Source organism: Toxorhynchites rutilus, chromosome 3, assembly GCF_029784135.1.
Source record: "Toxorhynchites rutilus septentrionalis strain SRP chromosome 3, ASM2978413v1, whole genome shotgun sequence".
Taxonomy (NCBI): Eukaryota; Metazoa; Arthropoda; class Insecta; order Diptera; family Culicidae; genus Toxorhynchites; species Toxorhynchites rutilus.
In genome coordinates this window covers 174,439,849-174,466,406 of record NC_073746.1, presented here as the reverse complement: position 1 = coordinate 174,466,406, position 26,558 = coordinate 174,439,849, and the positions used below count along the sequence as shown (strand labels likewise).

Below are 26,558 nucleotides of genomic sequence, written 5' to 3'. Positions count from 1 at the left end.
GAAATGGAAACTGTATCGGGTCCATAAACTGCACAAATTTTATTGGCAACTTGAGATGCATTTTTGCCTTTGTCATAGTAGTACTGTAAAATATGTCGGATTTTCTCTTTATTTTGCTCCATATTTGCGACACTATAACTCACGAACGACTGAACCAAACAAAACACTGTCAAGGACTATATTATAGCGCGCAAAAATACCTTTCCAACAAGCTATAGTGTGACTCGATACAATGAATACAACTAGAACTACGCGCTTACAACGACACCTCGCGGAAATACCGCAGGACTTTTTTGACAGCCCAATATATAGGAATGCGTTATTCCGCCTGAAAATCCATTTCCACCTTCAAACAAAGATCAATTTCGTTAGCGCAAACATCGAATGGACTAACGCTTATCATGATGTAATTTTCGAACATATGGGTATTCAATTTACCGAATTTTCCGAACTTCTTTCGGAAAATGATCGGATTGAACATATTTGATAGATATTTAATCTGCTATCACCACTTTACTGCACAACTAATTAATATGTAATAATGTGTAATGTGTCAAACTCCATTATTGTCATCTCATGTTTCCTAAATGATTTCTTGAGTTTTCGTGATTGTTGTACACACAAAATGGTATCGGGCCAGGCGGGCCAACCAGAAGCCGCAGGTTGAGTATAGCTGGTCTACAGTGACTAAAAATCTCGCCTAGGCGCTTGCAGGAAGTGCTGGGCACCAAAGGGAGGGTCATACCAAACACTAGGGGATTGATTTTTGTTATCTGCTAACATTTCTGAACTGATTTCAATTTTCTTTTAAGAAAAACTTGACTGTACACTCAATTTTGCCACGTCTTCATTAGTGATTTTTTGTTTGTATTTTAAACATGAATTAGAAATGTGACCATTTTAATTTTTGACGTAGGACTACGTTCTACATTAAGGGTGTCAAATCAGAAAACAAGTCACGTTTTTATGATATAAAGTTAACGTTAATAAATATTTTTGCTGCGAACGGATTTTGACGATTTGCATACCAATCGAATCGGGAATTTTCTAAGATTGTTTTACATTACAATCCCATGAAAATGGTGAAAATGATGAAAATTGGAAGCATTCCCATTTCCCCGTACATTTGTTCTGTCCATTTGTGTGCTTTCCCGAACAGAGCTGTAATTAACGGGCAACTTATGCAGCCGCTGGAATAGAAACAACGAAGGGGGATAGCGAAAAGAGAATATTTGGGAAGTAAATTCCATACTTGCATAGCGAGTAAACTGTCGCTGGTGTATAGGTATTGCATCTCCTCTGGGGAAAAATTCTCAGAATCTTTTAGTGCCCGAAACAACAATGGTCGCTTATTCTGTTTGTTTTGTGTTTTATGTTTTCCCTCGAGCTGACAAGAAAGAAATCGTTGCTTCTCGAAATGATTCTACAGCAGGGTCCCCGGAACTTTTTACTAAAGCGTTATTTATGAAATTTCGACGCATTTGAAAATAATATCCGAAATGATGAATCAACAAATTAAAAAAAAAAGATTGCGTAGTCCTACGTCCTAAGCGGTCGTGTCTCGGATACAACCCGAAGCGATTTTTTCTTATCACTACATGGGAGTAAAATGGATTGATTTCACAATTAATATAAGTCGCATTTAATTATTTTCTTTTCAACCCCGCAAAACTCAAAAATAACAAACCATACGAGGTGTAAACTCAATTTTGCGATAGACTGTATAATGATCTACGCACGAAAACAGAACTTCAGTTTCAATAATAATTTAGAATCTGTGACAATAAATTGTAATCAACGCGTTGTACACCTAACACCAATGTAGAAGAGGCTTTTGCTAATATATAGCAAACTTTTCTTTGTTCCAGAAGAATGTAATCTGTGCTTCCTTCCCACACAAAAACGACCTCACGGGCGGGGGACAATCGGAGATAACGGAAACGCAACGTCGGATTTATTATTTACAGTAAAAAAGTTTTATTTCTCATAGTTTCTTTCCACCTTCCAGTGAGTTTCAGCATATAATAGCGTACATATTTTTTTAATCCACTAAAAGTTTCCATATCTCGCTATTCACGCTTTTTTTTCCTTCGCAAATTGGTTTTTCTCTCGGTCTGCCTTCGGGCGGGAAAGGAAGAACGCAGTGCCTTTCTGCCTCTTTGTGAGGGAGGTGGCATTGGGGGAGGATAGTTCGCACGTAGCCTGATGAGATTCAAGTTTTCCCATTGCCCGCGATATTAATTAACTTTTTTTTTGCTCCCGCTCGTCGCTATCTTTTCTCGACTGTTTTTAAGATCATATGTAAAACAATTTACTTCGCGTGGGAGGGGCCGGGCAGCTGCGCGTTTTTCACAGCAGGAAGGCAGACTAGGATCTCTCGCGTTTGCACCTTGCCGTCTCGAGGTATTGCGAGGATCGGTTCTTCGAATTGCACTGCTTTGAACTTAAACGTATATATTTACAAATAGATTTACGGTTTTTCCTTCCATTGTTCACAAATTAGATAAATTTTAGATCCTATCTTCAATTAGAATTAACGAATTCTTAAAGCTACAGAGTACCTTCTTTTTACACAAAGTGACGCTTAACAACTAACTGCACAGTTTATTTTATTTCTGATTCTGGTATTTTCTTTCTGCTGTTGCTGTAAAAGCCGGTTTTTCTGTTTGATAAGGTTTGACAAATAATCAGACGGTTGTCTATCCGAAACTAGTGTTTAGTAGATATCATTGATGCGCGTGTGTTTGTCCCCGATGGGTTATGTTGTATAGTGTTCATCTTTCTGCTCGCCAGCTCTGTTCACAAGGACACACATTAAACTTATGCTTCTTCAGTACACTTAATTAGGAGAAAAATAAAGTTTGTACGAGATCATGCAACGTCGTGATTGGTTCGATGAATGACTGGACAAATATCTAGATGGCGCTCGCAGATACTGCTGAAGAAACGCTTCCCAGAACCCGAACCATATTAGCTTCGAGTGAGTATTTTGGTAACGCATGGCTCGAATTAACGTAACACCCTCCACGGAAAGGTGAGTTTAGTACCTCGGTTTAAAAAAAAAATACAATAAAATCAGTTGAACAATTTAAAAAATATCGTTACATATTAAAACATATTAACATTCATTTAAAATTTTCCACAGCAGGGTCGTGAATTTGTTTTTTAATTATCGTTCGTTGATGAATAAAGTATTCTGAATCAAATATTTGCGGTAGACAAGCAGAATTACGGTGTCACTGTTGGACAATGATTACACTTTTTGTGGCAATGCTTTCAATAACGAGACTGCGCTGTTGGTTAGTTTTCACATTTGTTCTGTTAGTTTTATCACACACACGACGATTTACATATACAGAGAAACAGCGATGCTTCTTGTTTGGTTTGTTTTTCCTTCTTTATATGTATAAACAGTTTTGTTATCTTTTTAAAATATTTTCTCGAGATAAAACACGACTATGTCATTTTATTCATTAGTTGCGTTAAATTTTCATTAAGTTGATCCTAGGTAAATTCGATTTTAATACACTGTTCTTCTGCTCCGTTGACGATCACTTTTCAATGTTAAAATATTTCTTCTTTCACTCAATCCCTCATCTGCATGTAAAAGCTGAACGTACCTTCTGGGAAACTGATATATCTATGTTCGTGTTCTCTCTGTCATTTCTGTGACTGGCTTTGCGTTTAATTTTTTTGTGCAAAGTTTGTAATGCCCTTAAGGCTGATTTAGACGATGCCAGTCAGCGCTCTAGTTGAAGTATCCAGTGAACAGAGAACAGACACTCTGTTAAAGTTACTTGTACCAGTATCGAACAAGTAATTGGCCTCTAACTTGAACAGAGTGTCTGTTCTCTATTCACTGGATACTTCAACTAGAGCGCTGACTGGCATCGTCTAAATCAGCCTTTAGTTTGTCTCACTCACCGCTCATATTTCCTCATAACCTCTCATGCATACTTATATCGATGCTCTCGTGCACTCATGCTTTATTCGTTATTCTCGCAATCAAATGTATTTCGTTTAAGGGCACGTATTTTTAGATAATGATACAATTTAATTATAAACGCATGAAACATTACATATTTCCGTGAGTGTGCGGCAAAAGGTGGGCTTCACAATCGAAACGGTGCAATGAGCTCTTGATTGCTTTTTGGGGTATAATTTTTTATCATTATGCTGTTGCATATAGACGGGGACACACCAACGTCACACGTCCCAACTGTTCACCACCAACAGCGTGAATGCCAGCGGTGAAATTATATGAACAAATAATTAACTTACTTTCAGCGGCGAAAACAGTGTCCAATGGTTTTCGCCATTGTATGCCAATTCAATTTGCGCAGTCAATTCAATCAGCAGAAGATGTATTGAGAGGCAAAACATTGAATAAAAAATTTCCGAGAACACGCGAATTACTAGCGCACAAAATTATACATGTTAGCTGAGCTGCAGGTATGGTTATGAGTTCTGTTCTCTCATTTTAGAAATCCACAAAATTAATCATTTTAAAATCGAAATCACTGAGTCCAACATTGCAAAAAGACTTCGAAAAGTTATTCCGATAAAATCAGATTTACACTCGAAAGAATAACTTTTAGGTGTACTGGTAAGTTTCTTCGGTTTTACAACAGATGGCGTAACTTGATTATTATTCCAGTGAATCAAATTTCCAGACATTCGTTGGAAAGCTACTGTCATATACCGACATATACTGTCTTTTTCAGTATATGTCATGAAGTTGAAGCCTAAACCACATATTTCTTCACCACTTTGAATATGTCGAATTTCGTACCAACGAGAGTGTTTTCGTGGTGAGTGTTACTTCATTGCTTCAATATGAAGAAAAAAGCTGCGGAAAGTTTGCTTCAACTGAGCCAACTGAGTGTCAGACGTGGTTTGCCCGGTTTAAATGTGGTAATTTTGACTTGGTAGACGAAAAATGTTCCGGACCGCCAAAAAAGTTTGAAGATGAAGAATTGGAATCTTTACTTGATGAAGTTCCGTCACAAACGCAACAAGAACTTTCAGATACACTTGGAGTAGCTCAGCAAACCATATCCGATCCGTTTAAAAGCAATGGGAATGATCCGAAAGATAGGACATTGGGTGCCGTATGAAATGAAGTCACAAGACGTCGAACGCCTTTTTTCACGTACGAACAACTGCTCCAACGGCATAAAATAAAGGATATTTTTTGCATCGAATCGTTACTGGCGATGAAAGGTGGGTCCATTACGACAAACCTAAACGTCGGGCAACGTATGGATACCCCGGCATCCTCTACCGACGACAATTGATGCGTTTGAGCCGTGCGCTGAATGAAAAACGGCTACAATACGACAATACGATAAAGTTATTTTGCAGCACGACAATGCTCGTTCGCATGTCGCGAAACCGGTCAAAACATACTTGAAAATGCTGGAATGGGAGGTCCTATCCCACACGCTGTATTCTCCAGACATTGCTCCGTCCGATTACTACCTTTTTCGATCGATGCAACATGGCCTGGTAGACCAGCACTTCTCCAATTTTGATGAAGTCAAAAATTGGATCGATTCGTGGTTAGCCGACAAAGAAGGGAAAAAGTTGTGACTAGCGATGGGCAATACTATGAATTTTAAATTTGTAACCATTTTTGCTTCGTTTGGAAAAAAAACGAAGAGAACTACCGGTACTCCTATTATAATACCTAAAAACACATAAAAATAATCTCACTTTCGGCTAAGAGTACTTCCATTGCAATGATTCCCAAAAAGCAATACAAAACCACACGCATAATCACTAGTAGCCATCCCAATATTCCGATCGCTTCTGACTGAACTCGATCGTTTTTCTCGTTTCTAGTAGTGTCGGTGGTTATTGTGCCAATGCAAAGAAAACAGGTAAACTACAAACTAAGAAGCCCACCCCGTAAATGCTGCCCTTAGATTATGAGTTTATGGACATTAACCCTCCGTTTTGCCATTATGACCACCAACAGGTTCTGAATTGCCGGTGTCTCGACGATCGATGCGTTTTGATTCCGTTCCGTTTTTCGTCCTAAGTACAGGGTGTGTTTGGTTTGTCGCCTTCTTTTTTTTCGTAAATTAAAAAGGTGCTTCTTGTCTATAAGTGTGTAGGATGCATGAAGTTGACACTTCATAGGCACGTTCCGTTGGCGAAACGCACCCGAGGCTGTTCTCAGACAATTATTTCTCGAATTACGCGTCGATTCCGCGAATTGGGCGTCGAGTATCCACTTTCTAAGCTTTCGTCGTAGTTGAGCGACATTTGTTGCTGTTGCTGATGTTGCTGCATCTGCTGCTGCTGCTGCTGGAGGAGGGACTTGCTATCTTCCTGGTCCTGGTGGAGCTGAAGCTGCTGATGTTCCAGATACGCATCGGGTAGCCCACTCACGTCGTGATATGATGATGAGTCTGCAAAAGTAAGTTGAACATATGTTTAAACTATAGTAATAAAGAAATAAGTTGGTAATGAGGATATATGATAATGGAGAAAAATTCAATGACGCGGAATTGCTCGATTGATTTCTTTTGTTGTACGCTCAAAGATACGCCTGTGGATTCCCTGGACTTGAATACCACCACGATATGTGAATACTTATTGACTACTTCTAAAATTATATTACTTGGCTATGGGAAACGCAACTATAGAACTTATCTTCACGATGACAATAACTACTCCTGATATTTTTACTCTGACACTAAAACCAGTGACCTCTCCTTTTTGCTAAAACATGAATTAGGAAGTAACTAACATCCCACCTTCAAGAGCTACCCTCCAAAAACTGCACACCTTTCCTTGCAATCCTCGAATGCTTTCATCCAACACTCACATCCTTCCACCCGTATCAGTTTTCTCTTCTGTTGTCTTCGCTCTCCGTGTCAATTTTGACGTAGGACTACGTCTAACCGGAAGATATAGGGGGTGAAATGGAAATCTAGGTACTGAACAAGTAGGAAAAAATGCAAGATTTGGAACGCTTATAACTCGAGCATTTCTCAATAGATCGCAAAGGTTTTTGCATCAATTGATAGGAAATATGTCTACACATCTATCATAACGAATAACATTTCATTTGTCAAAATCATTGTCAAAATGCACTATGTGCCCATTTTTGATTGGTCCATTTTGTGCTCCTCAAATCGTACCGACCAAAACGGGCAACCAGAGCAGCAGCGAAATAGAATGAAGCACGATTGGAAAGGAAAAAGAAAAAAATGAACGAAACATTGGTCGCAGTCTCACACATGCGTAATTCTCGAGCCAGCCAGTCAGCTTAAAAATCCCCGCTCCGCTGCCGTAACGATCATTCTCATTCAAACCGTACACCACATCGGTTCGCATCACAACACATCAACAAACCAACCCAAGCAACCATGTCTGGACATGGTAAAGGAGCAAAAGTGAAGGGAAAGGCAAAATCCCTCTCGAACCGTGTTGATCTTGAAGTTCGGACCCCAAAAAATATCTTATTTTCTTTCAAACCGTAAACCCGTGTGGTTGTACGGCATCGGCATCGTGGACGTAACAAAGGAGGACAAGTTAAGGGAAAGGCAAAGTCTCACTCGAACCGTGGAGGTCTTCAGTTCCCTGTTGGTCGCATTCACTGATTGCTCCGCAAGGGTAACTAGGCCGAACGGATTGGTGCCGGAGCACCAGTATACCTAACAGGGATTATAGAGTATCGGCCGTCGGAGTGCTCGAGTTGGCTTGCAAAGCTGCTCACGACAATCAGAAAACCCGCATCAAGAACAGAGCAGCTTCGGTTCGGCGCTCATCAAGGCAACAATTAGTTTCAGTGAGTGGCAAAGTGTTTCTCCGGCACGTCGCATTAAATGTAATTTACTGAACAATATGTCACAAGCTGGATGGGAAGAAATTTTCCAACTGTGAAAGCTGTGGCGAGTGGCAAACGCAATAGCTAAACAGGAAGGTTTAACCGAACAAGATGGGAATATCGAGTGATAACAAAAACACAACACCAAAGGTTCTTTTCAGAACCATCAACATATTCATAAAGAGTAAACAGTAAACTAATCCATTTTTCAGGTAGATAGGTAGGTATTCACGTAGGAGAAGAAAATAAAACAATATATTTAAAATATATATTTAACAAAAGCTGTCCCCTTTGTATAGTCCTACGTCACTCCGGTTATGTCCCCGACATTACCCACCCGTCTTTTTTTCCAGAAATATGTTCTTTTTCAGTTTTTAGTATTAGTTCGTGGGTTGTTTTCTCACGGTCTACCCCGAATTTAAAAGGCCTCAACGTCTTTCACATCATGAAAGACTTGACAAAATATTCTTCGCTATCTGAAATATCTGGAGAATTGTGAGTTGTCCTGACTGACTTGAACCAAGCAAACGGAACTGTTCCCGCACTTTACGTTAGAATATCGCATCTCAATCCCCTCACATGAATGTCTCAGTTTTTTTCTAGCACACGAATTGAGGCTACCTGTGCGACTTTTTGTGGCTAAACTGCAAGTGGGCAACACGGCGGCTTGTTGCGCTAACAAACTAACATGTGGATGAAGCTTGCTGTGCTTATGAAAAAAGTTCCTACAATGCTAATGTGAAAGGTCCTCATTGAGCGAAATATAAAAGTGTCACAGGGATAGCTGAAGCGCTTTTTGGAGGAACGTTCCAAATAAATATTTACAGAAATCCTTAAGACTCCCCACTGGCCTAACAACAACATCAAATTAGGACAAATAACATTTTCACCCTGTTTGCAAGTTGGTAAAAGTCTTCGTTAGCTTTGATTTACAGCGGATAAGCAAAATCAGATCCCTCCTAGCTTTTCTCGGAGCAGATTGCCTTTGAACGACTCTGTTCTCGAGGGAACATCAAAACCCTAACTATCCCTGTTTTTATCGTTATTTTCAACTGCCCAAACGGGATTCATGAAGCTGTCTGGAACGTGAATGATGAACGTGAATGGAATCGTCCCGTTCTTCAATAATTCTGACTTCAACAGAATGACGCAAACAGCGTCACATCTGCGGTAAGAAACTTTGCATAACCAGAAGGTGGTATTGGCCTTCGAGACTTGCGGTGAGACACAAGTAGCTTACTGACATGTGCTCGCTTCATCTTGGGAAATTTTGATTTTTACTGGATTGTTTGAGAGCACAGTACGACGGCAGCCGTTCATAATTGTAACAGCCTCAGTATGTTAATTAGTTTTGTATATTAGGTTGATACAAAAATCATTCGTCTGATACATAAATTTTACAATTACTTTATTCAAAGTATGCTCCATTGGAAGCCCCAACCATGGCCCATCTTTCCGGTAATATGCAGATTCCATGCCGTAGAAGTCCGTTTGTTTTGAACTGATCGTTATCAAGCCAATTTTTCCCATATTGGTCATTTTTTTTTTCTTTTAGAGCTCTGTTCGAAGGTATCAATAGTGGTAGATGCGGTAGATGCATCCATTTGTGTATCTTGATTTTTCTTCGATGGCTTTTCATTTCTTTATCATCCAAATCAGAATCACTTAGCTTCTGAATCTAAACGATTCACATTTCACTCATTCTCACCGATGTGGCATATTTTTCAGCAGTCGGCGAGTCTACTGAAAAATATGCCTCAAACGTTGATTATAAGTTGCTTTTCTTAAGAAAGAATAAAATACAATAGAACTTCTCGCAAATGGCGTTTTTCTAGTTTTCCAATTCGTAATTTTCAATGCGATAACAATATTGGTTATTTACACTTCAATCAATACAACTGCGGCTGAATTTTGTAAGGCGTATATTCAAATACATGTGTTGCCAACTTCGACATTATGCCAACAGTGCAACATTCGTCACATATTATATATCCATAAAGTCGTATTTCTACCTAATACTTTGTCCATGTACATCATAATTGAGTCTTTTTTTATAAGAGCGTTTCTAAACTTGGGGAAATTTACCTTCAAAGATGTGACTTGTTTGGAATTTAATGACGCGCAGAAGAAAAATGAACAAAAAATAGTAAAAGATACTGGAAACCGGAGAGACAACACGTGTACCTAGTCCTCTTGGTCAACCAAGCGCAACAACCCTTTACTCAGGTCGCATTAACTATCGTTAGATTGCAAGTGGAATATGATCCAAAATCCTAACGGTAATGATCACTTGCCTGATGAAGTTTTCATTTCCAATGGGTGGAATTCTTCAGAGTCAATAAACTAGTTATACGATCTCACAAGACCAGTGCTTGTCAATTTCGAAACTAAAAGATGAAAATGACTTTTTGACTTCTTCCTTTCTTTTCAGCCAATTTCAATCTCGATTGTGTGTATTCACTACGCGAACTGAAACATCGATTCTTCAATTTCAGTTTTCGTTCTAACGCAGTTTACGTTGATTTGAAAGCATACGCGTTCACTTGACAATTGGGATTGTTCTATTCATTATCATTTAAATGAGCTATATGTCACTCTCAGTTTCACATGTGAAGGACGATCACTGCTTTCAGTTGAAAGTTTCATTCGATTTAATTTCTCCAAACTGGAAAGAGGCATATGAGGGCATATTAGTCTTACAACAGACAACAGATTACACCTGCTGACATACTGCATTCGAAAAAAAACATTTTCATTTGACGAAAAAATTCATTTTCATTTGACGATTTGATAATTTCGCTTCAGTGTGGAAAATGAAAGAAATTATCGTGAAATGAAACAAGGGTGTACGAAGGTATCATAATATTCTTTTTATTGAGCTAGAAGAGAGAGTTGCTCTATTTTCACCCTACATGAGTTTGCATGAAATTGAAAGGCGATAGGCTCATTATTGAGTAACGATGTGTCGGTGAAATCGAAATTGTAAGGCCCTGTACAATACACATAGACTGGACTAAACACGATTGCTCTAGTCACCCATTTCAGAGATGGTTTACTTCCTTTGGAAGAACGAAACCCCCTTCACATTTGATTCATAACTGCGTTCAAACGATTCGTCAAAGGCCTTCCGATCCATGCTGGGATAGCCAGTGTTACGAACTAGGAAAATCTGATGTACTCAAAGTTTTTCGGAAACATGGCACCTTATACAATTTCCAAACTTATTTCATTTAAAATCATTCAGTTCGATATAAATCTTTAATCTAGATTCATGTCTTCATATCACTTATTCATCTCTATGTAGGTTGGAACTTTTTCGTCTATTCCATAGCTTTCCTTTTTTCCTGGCAACATCATCTCCCAAATCTATGGAATTTCAGATTATCATCCATCGGGCATCGTTCCAACGCCACCGCACATGCCACATGTAACATGGCATATGCCACATACCACATGTCAGATGACAGATGCCATGTCGCATGGTACATACCGCATGACACAATTCGCATGGCACATGGCACATGAGAAATCGTTGCGAGCAACAGCGAAAATGATAGCTTTATCCTTATCAATAGTGATCGAATGCAGCGATCATGATAAGATCTGAAGACTACAAAGCCTGAGTTGAGAGAAGGCCTGAATATCGCCAATAGTTCGAGCTGAGAGAAATATCCCTAACAATTCGACAGAGGAAAGCATTCGCAGATGTGTGTACAAACAGCAACCATAAGACTACCAAGCACCATAACCAGCAAGATGACAGTCGGATGAACTGTGTGTTCCTTGAGAGAAGATGTGAGGTGTGGTGTGTTTGGTGGTCAAAATTCGGTTTTTAGCGTTACGTAATCACGTCTATGTTACTTCGTATATGGCTTCCATGCTGCATATAGGGGGCGATGGTGTAGAAGTCGTGCTACAAGTTTATATATTTTTGGAGGGAAGCAGTCCAAATAAAACGGACTGCTATCTAGTAAATGTTGCACACAACGATTTGCATAAGTTGTACGCAATCGTTGTGTGGTTGGACGCAAGCGCAGCTAATGTTCCGTCACACACACACCTTTTGGGGTCGAGTGGACGAAGTACCACCAAGTACCCAGCATCATTAACCGCACTTTTGATCCCACGTGTCGGGTTGGAATATCCCAACGCAACGCCAACACTGTCGGAAAGGAGCTGCTTCGTCAACACAGCGCTCCGGGCAGAGCCAGACGGCAAAGCGTAAGTACCCTAACCCTTTTATACATGCGCATGTGGGTGGGTACTTTTTTGGATTGCATGAATACGTATGAAGTGATCACAAAGAAATCTAAATGCAATGTGGATGAATGAAGCCGGTTTGTCGTTTTTAGGTTAGAAATTAGAATAGGGAAAATTAAATGTAATAGATAGGTTAACACATAAATGTTGAAGGTTGGAAAATGTGTTAGTTGAATTTGTGGATAATATATTTGTTTGGGGAAAACTTCCGCGTCGTCTTCTTTTTGTTGATTTTCTTGTTGTACTCCAAGTGTGGACTGCTTGGGATTCTCAGTCCATCTCGGCTCTTGTTTCAGGAAGCAATCAGGGAAGTTTGGGCAGTGTAAGGAACCAGAATTTCTTTCGTTTGTGTTGGTTGGAGATAGAGCAGAGAAACGGAAACGCGAGGTGAAGGTGTCAGGAAAGTCAGCTTTTTCGCCCTGAGGTCGAAATTCTTGCCGGGCAGACAGTGAATGAGTGGCTCTCTTACGAGGTGGTGCTTAAGCCACTCACTTCGAATCCCGTGTGACGGAACAGTAACTGCGCCTTTTTGGTATCCCCAACGTGGCCCTCAAAGCCGTGGTGCAAATGAATTAAAACCCGGGACTCTCGGACTACGACATCGCCAAAAAACATTACTCTAATCAAAGCATCAACCGGAGAATCCGTATGCGCGAAGGTTATCGTGATTTCCGTGCCTGCAAGCAACCAAACAGGACGCTGAAACAAAATTTGGTGACCAAAAGACGTGTTGGAAAATTGTACAACAAGGTTTTGACGAAGTATGATGAATGACGAAACGTACGTGAGGATGAATTTTGAAAAACTCCCAGGCCTGGAATTCTATAAGCCACTGCCAGAGGAGATGTTACTAGCAAATTTGAGTTCGTTTTCGCTTATAAAGTTCTGATGTTCTTGATTTGGCAAGAGATTTGCAGCTGTGGATAGAAAACCAAGATTCTCTTACCACAATAGATCAAATTAATGGTCGCAGTGGTTTAAGGCTCCTACAGAAGAAAAAGAAGAAGGTTCTCGTCACAAACAAGACAATGGAAATGTACCTGCAGAAACGCCATCTTTATCAAGGCTAACAAAGGTCTGGTGAGGTTTTGGCCAGATGTGGCAAGTTGCTAATACAGTTAAGAGGTGCTTCTGTCTTAAATCCTCCCAATTGTCCTCAATTGAAATATATCGAGCGATTGTCAAGGGAGAATTGAAGAAGGGTGCCAAGGTTGCAGACATGAAGAGATCGCGGAATAAAATGGCCTCCGAGGTTGACCAACGGAGAGTCTAAACCTTGATGGAGGGTATCCGAAGAAAAGTACAAAAATTCATCAAAATTGTAACGGAATAATTTTTTCAATATTTTTTTCTTTGAGGAAAATTATCGGCATTTTGATATAAACACACATGCACGGAAGCGACTAAAGTGTTCACGGCGCTAGCTAATTTCATGCAGGAATTCTGGTAAAAGTAGACACGTCGATACCACGATACGGTAGTTCGGTTTGGATGACTAGCGGCGATAAAAGTTGCGAGCGCCTCTAGAACGATATTTCGGAGGCGGTATGCGTCATGGTCGGAAAGATTCCGATCATTCCGATATCACACTGGTCGAAGCCGACGTTTTTACAAGAGTACAGAGTAACAGCTTGATGAGAAAGTGGAATCAGGAGTGGAATAACACACCTAACGGTAGATGATCCTAAATATCACCACTTGGGTACAAAGGAAACACGGAGAAGTGAACTTCCACCCGACGCTATCCGGCCATGGCTGCTTTAGACGGCACTTCCACATATTTGGACATGCAAGTTCACCGTTTGGCCCAGACTGTGGCCGCAAGTGGTTTTCGATTGTTCTCGTTTTGCTCTAGAAAAAGAAAGAATGTATTCAGCGAGTAGTCTAGTTGTAAACCTGATAAACATCGTTTGAACGATGTGCGAAAATGAAATAATGGTGGTTGGCACAACCTACTTCTGAAGTAATACTAAATGGTGGCTTCTGATGAGTGGGTTCAATCTCACATGTCCCAGTCAACTTGTCGACTGGGATAACTTTTTACATATGCTGCATGTTACATACCGTATGACCATGCCGTATGCCACACGCCACATGTTACCTGCAACAACCCAAATGTCACATGTCGCATTTCTCATGATGTCTGCAACATGTCGCATGTTGTCGTGCTACATGCTGCATGCCACGCATATACACAAACAAACACGGTTGGGTAGCTTTGTCGCAATTACCCATTTAGATAAGTCGGCAAAGCACTCGCCGCACTTCTTTGAGAAGACACAACAAATATTGAGTGCTTTTATTTTATTATTTTTGAATGGCCTTTATCAAGGCTATGTGAGATTTTCTTTTTGACGTAGAACTACTTCTTTCATTAAGGGTGCCAAATCAGAAAACAGGTCACGTTTTTATGAAATAAAGTTAACGTTAATAACTATTTTTGCCGCGAACGGATTTTGGCGATTCACATACTAAACGAATCGGAAATTCCGTAAGATTTGTTTAATATGCTATACATTAGAATCCCCTGGTTTGTAAATGGTTAAAATTCATGAAAACTTGAGGCGTTTCCATTTTCCCATACATTTGTTCTGTCCATTTGTGTGCTTTCCCGAACAGACCTGTCGATAACGAGCAACTTATCGACGACCAACGGAGGGTAAATCGTAGGATTCAAAGTCCCCATGAACAAAGGAAAAGTAGAAGAATGAAGGGGAATACTTGCCTAGAGTATAAACAGTGGATCTCGCTGAGGCAAACTTTCATTCGGCATCGGACTGTTGAGCAATCCAGTTCACTTTGCTTTCGCTGCGCTTCGATCTAAGATTGGACCCCACCAGTGGTAATCCAACTTGGATATCGTCGTGTGGTTTTTCTGTTCGTTTTTCGCGTTATTCGTATCGTGTGTTTTTCTTTCCGCGTCATAAATTGGACGCTTCGCGTAGTGTATGATGAGCAATAAGAAGAGGAAGGCAGGCTCGAGCCCTGCAAAAAACGAACGCATTGCCAGGGGCAATAATATTTCGAGGCAAGCGTCATCCAACGATGCACGCGATGTTGGTGCAGTGAAAAGCGCTCGCGCTGAACCGAGCCTTCGCGAGTGTGACACCGCATCGCACAACAGCGAAGTAGGCGATTTCGGCGCGTCGGTCGAAAATGTAAACGTCGTTACCCAGGCAACAACCAAAATCAAGCTCCCCCGCTGGTGGTGAAGGCGGTCGCTCTTGACAAACTCATCAGCGAATTCGCATCGATGGGTGTTACAGCAGAGTACAAGCTGTGTGGCATAATTCAGTCTTTTTCCAAGCAGTTAACATTGTTTGTTTTCCGTCATCATAAGGGCTTCGTTGGTGCCTTTGAGAATGCATCAATGCATTAAACTGACGTTATGGCGAAGCAGGCGTTTAGGTTGTGCGTCAAAAAATATTTGGGGATTACCAAGCATCTTGAATGTCTTACTGGAATGTTATAAGTTATTTGGGTTCGCGTGCTAGTTGCAAAACTGCCTTCAGCTAGGATTGCATTAGCGCTATGAAGCATTACTACTGTTTTCGAGGTTGTTATTAACAAAAAGAGTTTATTTCGCCTGTTTAGTCACCGAGAAAGTAAATGTCGTTCTGGAATTTTGTATGTGGTTTCGCTTGCCAGTAGCAAAACTTCCTCCACTAAGGGTGATAGCTGCGCTTCTCTCGAGCATGAGAAAGAAATACAACTTTTTTCGAGGCCAGTAATATTAACAGAAGCGTTTCTTTTGAGAATAGCGCAAAATGATGAGAAGTGTTTATATTCCTAGTAGTTTCAAGCCACCAATGTATGGCTCTGTATGCATGCTATGGCGAACGCTTGTTTGGTGCTTGGTTTACGTTGTAGTAACGATGCCTAGAGGTGCGATTCCTTTAAGGCAATACTAAATAACATGTAGCATGATATTTGATACTTGCAAGTGTTGTCATTGTTGTTTCCATGCGGTGCCAAAGATATATTGATGTAGTTATGAGATGTGGAATAATGGTGCTGGTGCAACATGTATATAATCGACTCTAGCCGAGTCTATGTCAATTGCGAAAAAGGCAAAAAAAAAGCGTTCGAGGTAAATTTTCATTGCATTGACATGAAATAAATTGCGACTTACGATCAGCTAGTGTATTGTTTTGCGAGGGCAAGAATGAATCATCAATCAATTATCGTCAACAAATTCTACAATGAAAAAACCATTTCAGAGATTATTCTACTAAGCAGTTGTTTCTAAAATTTCACAGCATTATAGAATAATATCCGAAGGTATAAATAAGCGACTTATATAGAATAACAGCGTAGTTCTACGTCAACAATGCGGTCGTATCTTAGACACAACCTCCTATAATTTTTTACTTCTAATTTGCCTTTTTCATCATCCGTCAAGATATTTCGGCTTCAGTCTTAAAAAAATCAAATTCAAAAAAAATCAAAAATATAAACAAAGAAGGAAAACTGAAAACGACGGGATGAAGAGTCTAGATTCGTCCACTCCTCTGGAACCGACGGAGCTTTGCTCTTTAATTAAAAAATTGAAAAAAAAACAGCCGAATCACATACTTAGCATGAGATGCTATAACAATTGATATCTTTTTTCTTTTTCTTTTTTCTGTGCGAAAACTCACAATTACGTCAATATAGACTATCAAATTGAGTACACTCAAATGTGTTACTTGAATGTAAAGAGCATGAGAAAACGTCCGCAACTCACCTAAATGAGGTTGATCCAGCCGTTTCTTGGGCTTATGTACAGATGCGTATGAGTCGCCGCAGTAATCCTGCCGCGAAGGATTCTGACTTTGGCGCAGCGTGTGCTGGTATTCGTCTTCGGCTCCGTGCTGACTAGGTGTCGTAGCCAAATGAGGATAACTTGCGTAATCGTCCATAGTGCCATAGCCCGGGTGCACCAATGGATCGTAGCTGTACGATAGTCCTGCTGTGCTGGTTGCGGCCGACACAGGTGGTGGCCTTTCGACGTAATGTTGAGTTGATAGCATCGTACCGGTATTGGTTGCTGCCGCTGCCTGAGCTGCCGACATCTTCAATTGCCAGATTGAATCCTGTGAATTGACGCTGCCTCCGTTGTTTGAATTTGTGTAGCTGTTTTCTGCGTAACCCATCGTAACCCCTGCGTTGAGAAATGATAGAGAGAGATAACAATACAGTAACTGGACGCACAAACACAACCGTTCGAACATGATGTGGTTATTGTCTGATATTTGATTATACTACACGTGCTAACTAAACTACCACTAGCATTGAACTGAAAAAAAAACAGCATAACTGTGCTTCAGACACATTTTCTACGACTAATAACTACAATATACAATAAGCCTTTCTTGTGAACATAAGAACTAACAGACCAAATTTTCCGAGCTACCTCTCTGGTCGATTTGTGTGGGCTTGCTTCGGCTTAATTCCGGTGATTTTTAGTGCAGTAATAGTCACGTATCCGTGCAGAGAATGAAATTTAACCGATAATTTATTCTGAGTCTTGCATCACACCCCGGGAAAAAGAGATTAGTTATGCATTTCCCATGGAGTTTAATTGCTTCCCTTCGCTTCTGTGGCGCTTTCCTGAAAACAAGGTGACCATATCAGTCATCCGCTGCTGTCCGGCGTCATTATTCCAGGTGTCGCGTACGCTAGATGGGGACATTATTTATGAACTGAATAATGTTTTCATGTTTAGCAATGTTTTGCTACTCCATGCTTAATGCGTTCCCCCCCCCCATTGCGCTGGCGAACGCAGTCTAACATGGGTTTTATTACTTTTTGTCGCCCGTGGTCGAATGACTTACGTACACCAGGCGGTAATTTCTTGAAGAGGGGTGCTTTTCTAGAAAATTGAGCTGACGAATTACGTTATTAAGTTGATGATTATTGTAGACTCTTTGCTCTCGTCACTTGTCGGGATAGAACTGGCGAGATCATGCAAAGTTGTTTGTATTGATTCAGTGATTAATTTAATTAATGTTTTTCTACAATTTTTGTGTAGGATAACGTATTTCGGGAATATGGGTTACAAATTGAAAAACAAAACATCGGTCGAGTCACGAAATTTGGGCAATTTTGAGCGCTTATTACTCAGCAATTTTTTTTGTGGATTTACGAGTTTTTTGGACCAATATAATTGAGGATTTTCGTACTATATATTGCGATGATTGTGTCACATTTACCTGAAACCCACTCACTTGAAAGACAGTTACCCGGAAGACATTCACCCGAATTCCACTCACCCGAATGTAACAAATACCCGAATGCGACAGCTACCCGAATGTAACATCTACCCGAATTAACACTGACTCGAATGCGACAATTACCCGAATGCTACAGTTACCCGAATGTAACAGTTACCCGAATGTTACAATTAACCGAATGTAACATCTACCCGAATGCGAGACTTACTCGATATATTCGAATAATATGCAAATTTTATTATTAGGAAATATTTGTATATTTTATAGAAAGATCATATTTGTCTAGTACGTTTATTTCCATCCAAAAAGTTAGTATTTTTCGTGGGTAGTGTAATTTGAGAAATAGCGGCGTTGGATAAAATAATTTTCAAAATAATAAAAACTGTAATCACTGTAATGAAGGCTAACGAGGATGAGGAACCGAGGCGACCTCAAGCCGACAAGGTGATCCAATCTGAGTTGGTCGCCGACCGTAATGCATCAGGTAAACGTATGCCGTCCGGACCTAACTAAAGGATCGTCTCCTATGTTTCAAACAACCCGGCAATCAGTGGAACACAGGTTTGCTTGCGAGAGGCTGCCGCCTCCGACGGCGGGTCGGCAGCCGATTCGGATTACGTCACCTCGGCGGCTTGGTGCCGCTTCGGCTCCTTATACTCGTCAAATGGGGACTTCGCCCCCATTACGTTGATCACAGAATAAATTTCATCACGAAATAATAAAAACTGCGCTGCGGTGGTAAATACGTGAGTACCATTTTTTATCATTTCTTTTCACATTGTCATGGCATTTATGCCTTATATTTTTTATGTTTAAATTACTTGCTTAATTTTCGGAATATTCCATAACCCATGCTCATTTTTGAATGATCTCATGGCCTTAAAGATCAATATGGAAAGGAAAGATGACGGCATGTCAATTGTGACTACTTTTTAATTTTTAAAAAAACACCGCGAAGTCTTCAAAATCATTTTCAAATTTCCTCATCACAATTTCCCATTTCACTTCGTATTTTTGTTGCTTTTTCATGTTATTTTGATTCAAGTTTTTTTTATCAACAGGAGGTTCGACGAAACTCATAATCTGATTCGTCGGAATCTTTCTTTCTCATTCGGATAAACATTCCATTCGGGTAAATGTTGCATTCGAGTAAATGTCGGATTCGGTTACATTCGGGTATTTGTTGCATTCGGGTAAATGTCCATTCGGGTATTTGTCGCATTCGGGTAAATGTCCATTCGGGTATACGTTGCATTCGGGTATTTATTACAGTCGGTGAATGTCATTCGGGTAAATGTGTTTCGGATAAACGTGTTTCGGGTGAATTGTATTCGGGTGAATGGGACACAACCATTGCGATATACACTCGACAAAAAAATCAGAGGAACAGGGAAACAATATCTGGTTAGCAAAAAATTGCGTTAATCCGGAAAATCCTGCCAATTACTGCGTTTTCCATGTTTTTTCATGGTGGGGCATTTTACGAAGTTCCGTGTTCGTTTCATTCTTCACCGTCAAATGGAATTCGCGCAAATTGAAGTGACTCCCCCCAGACTGAATTCGTTTCTCTCTCGCATGTATGCTTGTATCAACGTAAACAGCATCCCAGGTATATTACATTGTCTGTGTGATACACTCTTTCTTCAATACTAAGAAGCTACTTTTAAAAATACTTATGAGTGATGTTTAAATTATTTTTTACTTTTGAAAAAAGCGGGGTTAATATACCTGGTATTCTATTTACGTTGTGCATGTGTCGATGTTTGAGTTCACGGTATGTAAACAAAAATCCCGTTTATTAATAATGGTGTATCTACTTTTCTGCAACAGAAATCAATTTTTGGTTTCACTTTATGTGGACGTTTAAATAAGATTTTGTACGCAGGCAACGAGATTCATATCAGGGTGGAGTAGTAGTTGTGGATTGAAGTCAGGTTGAATGAAGAGGCAGATTTGTAATCATTCGTCACGTCAATTAGAATAACCATTTGCTAGAATTGTTCACCAGTCACCCTCGCCCTTAACGCTCGTCAATTCACTTCTAGTCAATTCAAGTCGTGTTGACGAGGAATGCCGAAGTAGTACTAGTCGAAGCAAAGCAATTAAGAGTCAACTTTCCTTCCTTCATTAGCTAATTTTATTTATTTAATTGTGTCTTAATAAAGGGTGTGTCACATCAAATTGCATCACGGAAAAAACGCTGTAGAAATTCGTCCAGTAGACCGATCCTTTTGAACATTTTAGACAGTAAAATAAAAACTATTAAACAACTTTTGGAATTTTCTTTTTATTCATACTTCGAGCCCAAGCCCGTATGCTCGCACCTTCCTCTTTACCCCGTCCATAAGGTTCTGTACAACGTCAGGTTGTAGTTTTTTTTTTGAACAAAAATCCATTTTCTCTTGAAGTCCGCCTCCGATTTGACAACTTTGAACGCTGAATTTGTCCTCTGCGGAGAAGAACAACAGGCCCGGCAGCTGACGAAAGTCCGCTTTGACGTAGGTTTCGTCGTCCATTACCAGGCAATGCGGCTTCGTCAGCATTTCGGTGTACAGCTTCCGGGCTCGCGTCTTCCCCACCATGTTTTGCCTTTCGTCGCGGTTAGGAGCCTTCTGAACCTTGTATGTACGCAGGCCCTCCCGCTGCTTGGTCCGCTGGACGAATGAACTTGACAAATTCAGCTTATTGGCGACATCCCGGACCGAACTTCTCGGATCACGTCTAAACTGCTTCACTACGCGCTTGTGATCTTTTTCACTGACGGAGCATCCATTTTTGCCGTTCTTCACCTTCCGGTCGATGGTTAGGTTCTCGAAGTATCGTTTTAGTACTCTGCTGACCGTGGATTGGACGATTCCCAGCATCTTACCGATGTCCCGATGTGACAACTCCGGATTCTCGAAATGAGTGCGCAGGATTAATTCACGACGCTCTTTTTCGTTCGACGACATTTTTCCAAATTTACGAAAAATTGACAGTGAAGCATGGCCAACGTGATCTATACACTCTTATCTGATTACAAGCGAAAGCTGAAGATATAATTCCTAAAACTTAAATTTCTACAGCGTTTTTTCCGTGATGCAATTTGATGTGACACACCCTTTACTCCTATACTCGCGCATAGGTCTGTGAGACCGAGAAATCAATAATTCGTTCATTTCTCAGAAAACATCAACACTACGACCTTGCGATTCTCTCTATCTTCGTCATTCGTTGTTCGTCATTGTTTAGCGTGTCGTATGATTTGGTAGGAAGGGGACGTGTATCACTTTTTTACTACTTCCGGTCTGAGACACATACGCGAGTAAAGGAGTAACTGTTTTGGACAAGTGACTTTTTTCCTATTTTAGAATATTGTTCAATTAAATGTATACATTAATGTCGGTGGCATGGAATATTTAATAAATATAATGCATAATATCATTATTGGACTAATTTTATTTGATTTTAGTTCTTTTTGTCACCGGATTAAACGGATCCATATATAATTCTTCGTTATATTCATTCGCGCAATAGTAAAACACAAATGTTTGACTTAGTTGTTCACTAAATACAATGGTCACACATATACACACTTGAGAAAGAATTGCACTTGCGGAAGTATTGTAAACTGTAAACTATAAACTAATCGGTGGCTTATGGTAATTTTTTACAGTTACAGTTACGGGGATATTTTATTTATAATATGTGAGCTGAACAATATCGACCATAAAACAAGTCGCAGGAAGTTCCTAGAAATCCTTTTATATAATCTTTTATGCCCCATCAAAAAAACAGGCATTAAGTTTTTGTTAACCAAGAACACAGAAACATGAAATATTAGAAATATGAAAACTTAAAATTCTAGAACCTTTATCATCTGGTAAATTTCTAGAAGGTCGTTCTACATTCTTTTCTTCGAAAAGACCCAAAAAACACGCTTCAACTGTATAAATGTAAAGAATAGGCTTGACTCGAGCATGCAGTTATGGTATTTTCTGATTCTTACACCAATGAAATCTAAATCGATAAATGCGTTTTTATGTTATTTCATAGCCCTTTATACTTTCCTGAATTATATTCAGTTACTTATTGTCGATTAATAACAGGAAAAAAGTCAATTAAAACAGTTAAAACTGAATGAAGATGAAGAAAACATATTTTCTGGAGTTTTTTCATTCAATTATACTCTCTTCTTCAAATAAATACCAACAAACCTAAAAAATATACAGGGTTTTCCATTTCGGGCTTCCGAAAGTATACAGCCCTGCGCTGACAACCGTTTGACATAGCTGTCAACCAAAGCGTCATATCGTTAGTTGAATGTCTGCCATTTTACAATATGGATCGTTTTAGCATCGCACAACGTGTTAATTTTGTTAAATTATACTATAAAAGAGATGAAAAACCGGCAAATGTTTTTCGAGCATTACGGACGGATTTTGGTCGTCATGGACGGCCTACAGAGCACACAATCGCTAATGTAGTGCGTAAATTCGAACAAACTGGATCCGTAGCGGATATTGTGAAACCTGTGCATCATCGTAATGAGCGTTCGGCCGAAAATATTACTGCTGTTGCTGCCAGTGTGGAGGATGACCCGAATGTTTCGATTCCACGGCGTGGTCAACAATTGGGCTTGTCAAACTCATCATTGTGACGAATTTTGCATTTGGACTTGCACCTACATCCATATAAAGTCCAACTGGTACAAAAATTAGAGCGTGGTGACCATGGAATGCGTCGGGCATACGTCGATTGGGTGAACGAACAACAGCAGCAAAATGCTGAATTTTTGCATCAAATTTTCTTCAGCGATGAGGCACATTTCGAGTTGGTGGCTATGTGAACACCCAAAATATCCGTATATGGGGCTCAGAAAATCCACATGTGATTGTTGAGAGGCTATTGCATCCGCCAAAAGTCACTGTTTGGTGCGCATTATGGTCTGGTGGAGTCATCGGGCCGTATTTCTTTGAAAATGAGGACGGCGAGACGGTAACTGTGAATGGTAAGCGCTATGGCCGCATGTTAACCGATTTTTTTCCCACAAATTGAAGATATGTATACGGATGACATGTGGTTTCAGCAGGACGGCGCCACGTGCCACACAATACGACCGAACATGGCCATATTGCGAACGAAATTTGAGGGACGCATAATTTCGCGTTTTGGTGATGCCAATTGGCCGTCAAAATCATGCGATTTGAACCCGCTATACTTTTTTTTGTGGGGTTATGCGAAAGACCGTGTCTATGCCAACTCTCCGCAAACTCTTGAACATTTGAAAGACAACATTCGTGAAGTTATGACCGAGATACCGCCCCATATGTGCCGAAAAGTCATCGAAAATTACCTGTTCCGGATCAAGGTGTGCGAGGAAGCCCTAGCTGCACATTTGAATGATATTGTATTTCACACATAATGGCATAAACCAAACTTTAGTTTGAAATAAAAGTTTCATCGAAATTCGAATTCTAAGTGTGTTTTATTTCAATTTACTTTCGAAATTTAAAGTTGGAAAACCCTGTACAATAGCAATATTACAGAGAAATTCAACTTTCGGTCTGTGGCACCATGCGTGTTAAGATTTGCACGCAGGAAGGTTAAACACGTGTGAATGATGTTTATGTGCTATTGTGTTATAATTTTTTTTATGAAAATCTATATAAACAAAAATGGAAGGCCAAATGTGTTGCTAAGCGCGGAAACCCAAAGAAGGTATCGTCCGATTTGAGCCATCTTTATTTTGATGTATTCGTCTCTGCCCGTAGTTCAACGTTATGGAGAGAAAAATCGGAAAACTCTGAAGGAAGGTCGGAAAATTTGGAAAATTGATTTCCCATATGTTTTAAAATTACATCATGATCAGCTTTGTCGGTCCATTCGATGTTTGCGCTAACGAAATTGATCTTTGTTTGAAGGTGGAAATAGATTTTCTGGAAGGCCAAATGTGTTGCTAAATCCGAAGAAGGAAAGGTCCCTTTGAGCCGTCTTCATTTTGTTGTATTTGTTGCATTCTGCCCATAGAACAATGTTATGATGAAGTTTAGAAATTTGTTCTAAAGAATTCATATCAAAACAATAATTTTGGGCGGAATGAAGTTCGCCGGTAAGCCAGTAAGAAATATTTTTTTAATATCCGGTATCTGGCCGGATAGCGTGAGTCACCAGCCGGTATCCGACCGGATAGCAAATATTGGCCGGACAGGTAGGATACCGGATAGTTACCGGATATCCGTTTAATCTCTAGTTAGAATCGCCAGATGATCTCTAATTTTCGAGACATTTTTATGTTCGAACCGAAAACTACGAAGAATTTTAAACTGATATTTTTGTTTACAAACGTATTAATATTTGTCGCTGTTCACAAATGTGCTGCCAGACTTTTGGCGTTTATAAATGTTTTTATTCGATTCCAAGGTTCGTATAATTTTTAATAATGGATGGATTTTAGTAGTATTCTTTTCTGATCTCGATATTGGAGCGATGTGCCCCATTACGCGATGGATTAGGAAATTGCATTTCAATATAAAAATATTTTTTTAACATTTGTTTATCCAAACTCAATCGATAGCTCAATCGATAACATTTGAGAATGTATTAAAGTTTGTATAATTGAAATCAGTTTCATAATGCTTCATAAGTTTTATGACAGAAACGGCCAAAGTTGCATGGAGTCATGTAGTCTTTTATATATTACTATTTTATGAAGCTAGACGAGGTTTTCTGTACTAAAATACATTTAATGGTATTTATAATGAAAAAAGAAAATTATAAGCACAGAAAGATCCTGCCAATTACTGCGTTTTCCATGATTTTCCATAGTGGTGCGTTTTACCGACACGGTGCGTCTTACCCTAAGTTCCCCTACGTGTGAATGGGTTTGAGATGTCCCCGGTAGAACCGTGTTTCGCGTTTATGCATAAATTTCCTCGGAAGTTTATGATTTGACAAGGTATTTACAAATGTGGAGTGAAAACCAAGTTTTATTTTGTCACAAACAAGACAAATGAACCAGAAGATGTACGAAGGAGAATGTCTCGTTTGATGGCGAGTATCATAAGAAAAGCGCGCAGTTATATAAAAATTTATGAGAAATAATTTTAATCATATTTTTCCATGAAAGTACAATAAAATATCTTTGTGTTTTGATTTGGAAACCTTTACATATGTCAGTCCATCCCTAATATAATAGGAGTACCGGTAAGTTTCTTGGTTTTTTTTTCAAAAATGACTGCTTTATTCTGCAAAAATTGTTACAAATTTAAATTCAAAGTATTGCCCATCGCTAGTCATAACTTTTTCCCATCTGTCTGGCAATTCACGGATCCCTTTGCGAAAATAATCGGCCGGTTTGTCGGCTAACCATGAATCTATCCAATTTTTGATTCATCAAAATTGGAGAAGTGCTGGTCAACCAGGCCATGTTGCACCGATCGAAAACGGTGGTAATCGGACGGTGCAATGTCTGGAGAACACGGCGGGTGGTATAGGACCTCCCATTTCAGCGTTTCCTAGTATGTTTTGACCGGTTTCGCGACATGCGACCGAACATTGTCGTGCTGCAAACTAACTTTATCGTGTCTTTGCTCGTATTGTGGCCGTTTTTCCTTCAGTCCACGGCTCAAACGCATTAATTGTCTTCGGTAGAGGTCCCCCGTAATGGTTTAATTCGGTTTTAGCAGTTCATAATACGTCGGGGTATCTATACGTTGCCCGACGTATAGGATAGTCGTAAAGGGCTCACTTTTCATCGCCAGTAACGATTCGATGTAAAAACCCTTTCTTTTATGCCGTTGAAGCAGTTGTTCGCACGTGGAAAAACGGCGTTCGACGTCTCGTGGCTTCAATTCATACGGCACCCAATGTTCTATCACTTCATTCCCATTGCTCTCAAACGATCGGATATGGTTTGCTGAGCTACTCCAAGTGTATCAGCAAGTTCATATTGTATTTGTGACGGAACTTGATCGAGTAAAGCCTCCAATTCTTCATTTTCAAACCTTTTTTTGGCGGTCCGGAACGTTCTTCGTCTTCCAAGTCAAAATTACCACTTTTAAACCGTGTAAACCACGTCTGACACGCTCGCTCAGCTGCAGCATGGTCACCATAAACTTCCACCAAAATGCGATGACTTTCCGCAGCTTTTTTCTTCATATTGAAGTAATGAAGTAACACTATCCGCAAAAACACTCTCGTTGGTACGAAGTTCGACATATTCGAAATGGCGAAAAACTATGTTGTTTAAGCTTCAACTTTTT

The 26,558-nt window shown here is 39.8% G+C and overlaps 1 protein-coding gene across 6 annotated transcripts in view; it reads right to left on the bottom strand.

Moving 5' to 3' along the window:
• Window positions 1-3,300: 3,300 nt before the first annotated feature.
• LOC129779357 (hemicentin-1-like) overlaps window positions 3,301-26,558 on the bottom strand; it is an 866,908-nt gene continuing 843,650 nt past the window's right edge. For 5 of the 6 annotated variants that reach the window (XM_055786770.1, XM_055786771.1, XM_055786772.1 and 2 more), the window contains exons 7-8: window positions 16,827-17,243; window positions 3,301-6,416 (exon numbers count right to left, since the gene is read on the bottom strand). In XM_055786770.1, the coding sequence (XP_055642745.1) occupies window positions 6,181-6,416; window positions 16,827-17,243 (653 nt within the window). In that variant the 3' untranslated portion in view covers window positions 3,301-6,180. Of the gene's footprint in view, window positions 6,417-16,826; window positions 17,244-26,558 lie in introns of those variants that run through there. The other variant, XM_055786775.1, reaches the window with a different exon arrangement.